The following is a 9,939-nucleotide window of genomic DNA, read 5'->3' as shown; positions in this document are numbered from 1 at the left end:
CCGTCCCTTAGACCCACTTCAGCAGAAGGTAACCAATCACTGGTACCCTGGAGCCCACTCACTCTTAAAGGGACCACTGGTAGGGTTGCCAATGTTGCTTGGATGTATTCCTGGAGGTTTCATCACATGGCATAATCTTTAATTCAAGATTAATCTTTACTTCCTGGAGAGTCCAGGACAATCCTGGAGGGTTGGCAATCCTCCCAGTCATCCTGTCATATTTCCATTAATTAAAAAAAAAAAATCTCAGTCTCATTTCAGCTTCAGACTACCTTCTTTATTGTTTACAGCAGCAAAGAGCACAATATGCACAGAGGGGGAATACTGAGCTAAGTGGCTACAAAATCCTTCTTCATTCTTAACACGTCCGTTGTTAGAGTGCATAGACAGCTCCTCTGGAGAGTCCTGGGGCTACTGGGTCCTGGGAAAACAGATAATTGGGAGAAGGAATAATGTTATGTGTTGCTATATTCAAGCCTTTTGGAGTGGGGGGGCAGGAATAATTCTCTCTCTGAGCTGTGGGTTCGAATTCAGGAGGAGCCCATCATTCTAAACAGCGTTCCGTGCAACTTACCCTGCTGGGGTCTCCTAGATGGTATCTAGAAACAGGCCCAGATCTGCATTTTCATTGAAATCAATGGAAGTTAGTAGCCTAAATAACTTTGTGGAGCTGGGCCCAAGCTTCTACTTGCTCTGGGTGGATATTACAGATCCTCTCCAGCTTTCTTTCTATGGCATTTCTAAGGTGCCCATCACCTCTGTATCTAAGCATCTTACTTCTCATAAGAATAGGCCTTTACCCTGTTGTTCTTGGCTGTTAAATACCCACCTACACACACTGTTGTGCAGAGCAATGGGCACCAAGGCCCTGATCCAAAGCTCACTGAAGTCAATGAGAGTCTTTCCTTTCCCTAGGACTGCTCTAACTTACACAGGGAGCTGCAGGGACTCCCAGACCTTCCCAGAATTCATGACATGTCAAGGTGAAACACAGGAATTGCCAGGCTGGATCAGATCCAAAGTCTGACAAGTACAGTGGCCAGCAGCAGATGCTTCAGAGGAAGGTGCACGAACCCCACAGTAGGCAGATATGAGACAATCTGTCCCCCACCCTCCAGGTCTCATCTTGGTCTCTAAAAGAGATCAGCTTAAACCCTGATGCACAAGGCTTAATATCCCTTCTGAAAATTGTCATAATTAATTATGACAGTGGTACATATTCTTGATATCCTTCTAAGTGTCCAATCCATCTTTGAATCTTCCTAAATTCCTGGCCTCAACACCTTCCTGTGGCAGTGAGTTCCACAGTTTAATCACATGTTGTGTGACAAAATATTTCCTTTAAACAGTTTTTATTTCCCACCTTTTAGTTTAATCAAATGCCCCCTTGTTCTTGTGTTATGAGACTGTGAGAACAGAAATTCCTGATCTTCCTTCCCTAGACCGTTCCTTATTTTACATCCTTTTATCATGGCCCCCCTCTTACTATTCATTCATTGTGGATAGTTCTCTGAAAACACCCACTCAATGTGTAGCGGCCGCCAAAAAAGCACACAGAATGTCAGGAATGATAATAAGACAATAAATATCATAATGGCACTATATAAATCCATGGTATGCCCACACTTTGAATACTGAGTGCAATTCTGGGCAACCCATCTCAAAAAAGATATACCAGAATTAGAAAAGGTACAGAGAAGGAAAACAGAAATTATTAGGGGCATGGAACAACTTCCATATGAGAAAAGATTTAAAAGACTGGGATTTTTGGAAAAGAGATACTAAGGTGGGACATGACAGAGGTCTATAAAATCGTGAATGTGGTGGAGAAATGAATAGGGAAGTGTTATTTACTTCCTCACATAACACAAGAACTGGGGTCACCCAATGAAATTAGTGGGCAGCGCGTTTAAAACAAACAAAAGGACATACTTGTTCACACAATACACAGTTAGTTTGTGGAACTCCTTGCCAAGGGATGTTGTGAAGGCCAAAAGTATAACTGGGTTCAAAAAAAGAATTAAATAAGTTCATGGAGGATAGGTCCATCAATGGCTATTAGCTAAGGTGGTCAGGGCTGCAACCCTATGCTCTGGGTGTCCTACGCCTCTGACTGTCAGATGCTGGGACTGGACAACAGGGGGTGGATCACTTGATAATTGCCCTGGTCTGTTCATTCCCTCTGAAACCTCTGGCATTGGCTACTGTCAGAAGACAGGATACTGGGCTTGATGGACCATTGGTGTGATCCAGTGTGGCTGTTCTCATGTATGTTATGTGGCAGTTTCCACGGTATACATCTGATGAAGTGAGCTGTCGCTCACGAAAGCTCATGCTCAAATAAATTGGTTAGTCTCTAAGGTGCCACAAGTACTCCTTTTCTTTTTGCGAATACAGACTAACACGGCTGTTCCTCTGAAACCTGTATGTTATGTTATTATTAAGGTGGGGTGAAGACATTATTCCTGGGCTGTGCCAGGGCAGCTAATGATCTGACCTGAACATTAGCTGAAGAAATCTAAAGTCTGTCACCAAAGCAGCCCAGCACTTCTATGCAGCTATTTGTACAGTGAGAGCGAGGGGGATGGGAACTGAAGAGAAGCATTAAAAAACAGGAATAGGAAGAACAGCCACTCACGTTGGTCTGCAGAGATCAGCAGACATCAGCCACGCCAATAGCTCCGGGCTCAGAACGTCTTTCAAGTGATCAGATTCTTTGGGAGCAGTAAGACTGCAACAAATGTAAATCAGAGGAACAGGGATTTGATAAGAAGCCAGGAATACAAATCTCCCCCCATGACCCGCAGCTTTGTGTTTTCCTTCGCTTGCAAATATAGTCACTCGCTTTAGTGCTATTGGAAGATGTTTGATTGCCAGCCCTGGAGACTGGAGTCTTACACTGGACAGGTACAGGATGGGGCATTGGCAGAGCAAGCTTCCTTCTCCGCTTCAAAGTCTTGTCTTCACTAGAAAATTTGCTCATGCAATTCAGGTTGCCCGGAAGAGAGGTTTGAAGGTGAGAATTTTTGCACAGGTAGCAGTGCCAATGTCAAAGAGAACTTGCTTTGCTGGGCAGACTGGACAGTGATTCTCTTATCAGAGGGTAAAACCAAGAGAATTTCAGTTGGGCCCAGATCAACCCCCTGGATCTGAATGGGAAAGTTTAGAGCGAGATTCAAATTTTGCAGCTCAGGGTCGTGTCTGAATTCACCTGCTGTCTGGCTCTAACTGTTCAAGGACTCCCCAGTCAGGGGCATGTGTTTCCCTCCTCTCTGCCTCTCTCAATGCTCCGCATTATCCTTTACGAAATGTATCACTCCACGCTCTTTCCCTCTGAAAGCACAGCATGGCTTTCCCTCCGTCTTACCCCCCGTGTTGAGGAACCTCCCAAATAAATCTCTGCCTCCTGATCTGGACCAATCTAGGTAATCTGGACCTGATCTAGGTAATCCTGCATGGATCCAGGCTTGTCCCTCAAGATGCCACTTGGAGTCCTGGTTATTGCAGCAGGCAAGACAATCTCCCTTCGGTCATTTGCTCCTTAATAGAAGACCCCAAGCTGCTGTCTGAGCATCCCAGCAAAGCCATAAGCAGTGACAGGCAGTTTAAATTAAAGGGTGTTTTGGTCTTAATAACCAGGCTCTCTTGTGCAATATAAAAGCTTCAGTGAGGAAGGCAGAATGAAGAGGACATCTCAACGGCTGTGGGCGTTCCTGCTGACTAACCAGGAAGGAAACGTGAGTGACTTAACCCCTTTCCGACATGACAAGCCCTTCAGACAGAGTCATTAATGTGGCACTGATCGTCCGTCGGTCGAGCTCACTCCTCTTTGCAGTTCTAGGGTGCATGGTGACCAGTGTGTTTGTGGGTGTGGGGTATTCTACAAACTCTCTGACACCCCCACACCTGTTCCTAAACCTTCTGCCGTGCATAAAAGTGAGGGCCATGAATGGAACGAATTTACAGTTGCATTTGGAATTCACCAGGGATACACTTTGTTTTCCAGCAGAATTTGTTGTTGTGAGTCATGTTGTTACCAGCGTCCCAATTAAAGATCGGAAATGCCAAGTTTCAACTCTCTCTAATTCTTAACAAAGCTTTATAATCTGAAAGTGTTCCTTCAAATCACTCAACCACTGGGGATCCCGTCCTGCAATGGGGATACTATTCCACAATCAAATAGCTCTCCAGTCACAGAACTCACCTCTGTTTTCTTTTGTTTTTTAGAAGCCAGACAAAGAAGTCCTGAGCCCCTTGGGAGGCCAGCTCCAAGCCTGGGCCACTGACAACTGACATTTGGGGTTCAGCTTCCCTCTTGGATGGATCGATGGCGTTCCTGGAAAGGCAAAATTCAAAGAGGACTTGACCTTGGGTTTCCACCAGAGTGTGGTAACATACTTCCCTTCCTTGATTTCCGAGCCACATCTCCCTCCCCATGCCATGTACCAGCAGCACAGCTGTCAAAGGAGGCAGCCTTAGATAGCAAAGGGGAGACTTGCTGTGCTGTGTCCCCCCCATGGAACAGAAGCATTTCCTGGGGTTCAAGCACCCACAACATTGCTGCTGTCATGCAAGAAACATATTCTGGGCTCTGCACTCTCCATACGCTTCCGTGTGGCCAACGACAGCCTGAAATTTGGACAACGGCAACACTAAAGACTCACTCGCTTTTCTTCTCTCTTCTGGCCAACAGCCACTCTACAAAGTTCTTCTTGAGCATGTTATCCATGGTCCGGCTGTAATCGCTGGCCAGGATGGCCTCGGAGTAACGTCGCTGTATGGCTCTGGTGCTGGGACTCTTTGGGTTGGCACTGAGAATGCAGGAGAGACACAGAGCGAATCATGGCTAGGCAGAGAGAAAACATTGCAAAGGCCCCCCTGCTTCTAGCTCAAGGCAAATGCCCCATTTCATGACTGTGGTTAGTGACATTTCATTACCAGCTGCAATATCTCTAGTGCCATGACGAGGCTCCCCAGTGCCTGCCCAACTTAGTGAAGTACACAGGGGCCGGATCCTCCTTTCCCACCTTTCCTTCCATCCCTCAGGATACAAGTAACTCCTGTTGATTTCAGTGGGAGTCACTTGTGTCCCACTGTGGGAGTGAGTTTACGGGGGGCCGGGGGGGAGGAGTTATATCATATGTCCATTTTGTATAATTGCCTTTGGCTTTACCAGCTTCAATACATGAGAGCCATCCAAGCCTGTCACCCCTGAGGAATTAGCCATCCTCGTTTATTTCTAGCTCATTTGCATGTGAAGTTTGCAGCTGGGGACTCAGGAATTCTTGGCTCCCATCCCTGTGCTCAGGGCACTTGGCTGACAAATCTCCCTTATACCTGATCATCCTCTCTGCTCGCCTCTCTGCGCACTGAGATACACTATGTGAGATCTGGCTAAGGATCTGATCCAGTGCCCAGTGAAATCACTGGAGGTCTAAAGTGCACTGAAAATGTTTGTGGCTTACCTGAAGTCATTCTCCTCTGTCAGAACAAGGCTCAGAGAGACCATGAGCAGAGCAAGAACTTTCAAGGACACCATTTTCCTGGCTTGTTTCTCTGAAGGAAGACGGAAAGTGTGAGCAATACAGATGACCAACAAGGCCAGACAACCAAGTGATCTACGAACAGGAAAGCAAGCTGAAGGAGATGTGTGTAATTTGCATGTGTGACTGTAATGCATGAATCCTATCCCTATGCTTGGAACAGCCTCGTCTCTCCTGAACACAAAGTGACTTCTGCACACACCATACCCAAAGCCATTCCCTGCCACTTTACGGTTTTATATCGGAATCATCAATACATGGTAGATTGTAAATTCCTTGAGGCAAGGGCCTGGTCTACTCTTAAAATGTAGATTGGCTGAGCTACATTTCTAAGGAGTGTGAAATAGTCACACCTGTGAGCAACACAGCCATGCTGACCTAACCTCCCGGCGTAGACACGGCTCGGGCACCAGGTGAACCCTTCCATAGACCTAGCTACCACCCCTCGGGGAGGTGGAGTTCCTACAACAACAGAAAAACCCATCCGTTGCTGTAGCCTGCATCCACACTACAGGGTTATAATGGCATAGCCAAGGTGCCGGAGTGCCCCTAGCATAGACAAACACAAAGACCCTATCTTCCTCCATGTTTGCAAAAGGGCTGCGTACCCCTATGCTGCTTTAGGGGCTGCTCCAAAGCCCAGTGAAATGGGTGGGAGTCTTGCCATTGACTTCAATAGCTTCAGATTAGGCCTTACATAATAAATGGTAATAATATGACATCCTGATAGGAAGATTATTCTATGTAACATTTCTGCAGGATTTATGAGCCCAATCTAATTTCTATTTAAATGAACGGGCCTTTTTCCATTCAGTTGGGTAGGATTTTGACTAAAGATATAAGCCAAAGTCCATTGAAGTTCATGGAGAGGCTCCTGTTGACTTGAAAGCACTTTGGATCAGTCCCCAAGAAGCTATCGTCTTTGAGTTGTCACTAGTCCACGTGTTTTTTTCCAGATTTAAATTCAAAACGCATTGGGCATTTGACTGCTTTGAATTAACATCTCAGCTCTCCAAGTGCTTTTCAAAAATATCATCCTGTCTTTTCATTGTATTTATAGCAAAACACATTGAAAACATTTTGTTGTTCAGCATCTCACTCTCTTTTACAGATATTTTGGGAAATGTGCTGCTGTGCTGAGTTTTAATATTATTAACAACAATAAAAAAGATCATTATATATCAGCATTTAGGTGTCCAGTCCAGCAATCACTTTTATATGAGAGTAACTTTAGTCACATAAATAAAGTTACTTATATTCTTAAATAGTTCCAAGATCAGTCCCTTACTTATGATTTTACAGAAATTGTGAAAATTTTAGATGCTGTTTCATGAATGACACCTTTTTCACTTCTGAAAAAACAGAGCATTTAAAAGTATTTGTGAAGCCCTTTTATTAAGTGAAAAGCAATCAGATGGATAGTGTTTAAATCAAAGGTATAGTGGTTAAATCAAATATATCAAAAATCAAATGAATCAAGATCACATTATAGTGGTTAAATCAAAGGGATAGTGTTTAAATCAAATGTATCAAGATCAAATGAATCAAGAATCTAATGTTTCATATTTAAATCAAATGTATAGCTAAACAACAACCCCTCAAATGCTTATATCTAAAACAATAGAAGACAAATGTTTACAGAATGTGCTAAAGAATTACAAAAAGAATCTACATGAAATGCAAAGTTGAATAGTATTTGATTAATTTTGAATTTTAAAAGGCATAAAGCTAAAATAACTGGTGTTGTTCCTTTTTGCAAATGCTTTTTGTTACATATATAAAAATAGTTAATCTGTGGAAGAACATTGTTTTACTTAAAAGGTAATTTTTGGTCAAGCTGGGCTAGGGGTAGAATTTTACCATGTATGAAAGAGAAGGAAAACGTAGTAAAACATTCCCAAATTATGTTAAATTTACCCGAGCCAGGAGAAAAAGGTTTAAACGGTTAAGAGACTTTATGAAACTCAGAGTTGAGTCAGAGCAGTAATGTGACGATGTTTTTAACGGTATTGCAGGATTGGGGTTCTGATATGAAATTCTGAATCCAAATTCCTCCCACACTATCAGCCACTGCGTACGGCATAAAAACGGCTCTGCCGGCCCCCTCGATCATACAGTTTGCCCGCATTGCTACCTTGTCATGTCACTATAACTTAACTTGTTTACAAGGATGGGCTGTTGGCTTGTCCCTCCACTCCCAACCTGAAAGGCAAGTGGTCTGCTTTTCGTCTGGCCCCTACCCTTTGACCTGTCCAGCTTGGGTGGCCCTGCCAGGAGTTAAAACTCCCACCAACATACCTCCCTGGGTCACCGGAACACACAAGCCTTTCCACCATGGCAAGATGCTAGAGGAAGGATCTTCCCCACCCCCATCAGCCTCTATATGCTATTCCGATGGTATACAGGGGCCATAAGCAGCCTACAAGGAGCCAAAGGAGAATTCCGCCAGAACAAGCATTGCATTGCAAGCAAGCATGGGGACCAAGGGGATCCAGTGGATATAGTGTACATAGATTTTCAGAAAGCCTTTGACAAGGTCCCTCACTAAAGGCTCTCATGCAAAGTAAGCTGCCATGGGATAAGAGGGAAGGTGCTCTCATGGATTGGTAACTGGTTAAAAGGTAGGAAGCAAAGGGTAGGTATAAATGGTCAGTTTTCAGAATGGAGAGAGGTAAATAGTGGTGTCCCCTAGGGATCTATTCTGGGACCAGTCCTATTCAACATATTCATAAATGATCTGGAAAAAGGGGTAAACAATGAGGTGGCAAAATTTCCAAATGATACAAAATTACTAAAGATAGTTAAGACCCAGGCAGACTGTGAAGAGCTACAAAAGGATCTCTCAAAACTGGCTGACTGGGCAACAAAATGGCAGATGAAATTTAATGTTGATAAATGCAAAGTAATGCACATCAGAAAGCATAATCCCAACTATACATATAAAATGATGGGATTATGCTTTCCGATTCTGTTACCACTCAAGAAAGAGATCTTGGAGTCATTGTGGATCATTCTCTGAAAACATCCACTCACTGTGCAGCGGCAGTCAAAAAAGCAAACGGAATGCTGGGAATAATTAAGAAAGAGATAGATAATAGGACAGAAAATATCATGTTGCCTCTATATAAATCCATGGTACGCCCACATCTTGAATATTGTGTGCTGATATGGTCGCCCCATCTCAAAAAAGATATATTGTAATTTGAAAAGATTCAGAAAAGGGCAACAAAAATGATTAGGGCTATTGAACGCATTCCATATGAGGAGAGATTAATAAGACTGGGACTTTTCAGCTTGGAAGAGACAGCTAAGGGGAGATAAGATTGGGGTCTATAAAATCATGACTAGTGTAGAGAAAATAGATAAGGAAGTGTTGTGTACTACTTCTCGTAACACAAGAACTAGGGGGTTACCAAATGAAATGAATAGGCAGCAGGTTTAAAACAAATAAAAGGAAATATTTCTTCACACAACGCACAGTCAACCTGTGGAACTCCTTGCCAGAGGATGTTGTGAAGCCCAAGACCATAACAGGGTTCAAAAAAGAACTAGATAAATCCATGGAGGCCAAGGTCCATCAATGGCTATTAGCCAGGATGGGCAGGCATGGTGTCCCTAGCCTCTGTTTGGCAGAAGCTGTGAATGGTCCACAGGGGATGGATCACTTGATGGTTACCTGTTCTGGTCATTCTCTCTGGGGCACCTGGCATTGGCCACTGTCAGAAGACAGGACACTGGGCTAGATGGACCTTTGGTCTGACCCATTAGGACCATTCTTATGTTCTTGGGGGCATGCTGGGAGAGGAGCCAGGAATGGGAGGTGGCAAGGTCATACACAGGACAGTCCTTTAGAGCTATTCTGGGCTAGCACCATAAGCCACAGGCAGCCCTGGTGAGGCTGCCATGATCTGATTCTAGAGCCACTCTTGGGCTGCCTGGATTGCACCAGTGGTTGTTTTGGCCCCAACAGCAGTTCAGAATTGGAAGGACACAAAAAGAAGCTTAAAGTCTCTTTTGCCTCACACACCCCTCCCCTCTTCTTTAGACCAAGCCTTCCATGCAGCGCCCCCACAGAGGCACAGAGCTGACCCCAGGTCTCTTGACAGCTGGCTTCTGCTCTAAAGAATTGATATTGTCCTGTGCAATGCTGTAAGTGCACCGTCTGATTCTTCTAGGGTGACCAGATAGCAAGTATGAAAAATAGGGACACTTTGTTTTTTCAGGGGTAGGGGGAGATAGTTGCCTATATAAGATAAAGCCCCTGGTCACCCAAGATTCTTCTCGTTTGTGCAGAATATTCTACCTCACTGCTGCCAAATTTACCAACAAGCCTGCAAGTTTTCCATCATTCCAGGAGATTTTTAACCACTAGTGTGCTACGGTTCAAAGGTCTATA

At 44.2% G+C, this 9,939-nt stretch overlaps 1 protein-coding gene across 1 annotated transcript; it reads right to left on the bottom strand.

Moving 5' to 3' along the window:
- Nucleotides 1–255: 255 nt before the first annotated feature.
- GIP (gastric inhibitory polypeptide) lies at nt 256–5,552 on the bottom strand. The gene is made up of 5 exons (XM_048829654.2): nt 5,466–5,552; nt 4,665–4,811; nt 4,205–4,336; nt 2,639–2,731; nt 256–421 (listed from the first exon to the last, which is right to left on the bottom strand). Exons 1-5 carry the CDS (start codon nt 5,537–5,539, stop codon nt 412–414), a joined length of 456 nt encoding a protein of 151 aa, XP_048685611.2. The 5' UTR covers nt 5,540–5,552; the 3' UTR covers nt 256–411.
- Nucleotides 5,553–9,939: the final 4,387 nt, after the last annotated feature.

The sequence above is a fragment of the Caretta caretta genome, chromosome 27, assembly GCF_965140235.1.
Source record: "Caretta caretta isolate rCarCar2 chromosome 27, rCarCar1.hap1, whole genome shotgun sequence".
In the NCBI taxonomy this organism is placed as follows: Eukaryota; Metazoa; Chordata; order Testudines; family Cheloniidae; genus Caretta; species Caretta caretta.
The sequence above is the reverse complement of the archived record's forward strand: the minus strand, read 5'-3'. Positions and strand labels throughout refer to the sequence as shown.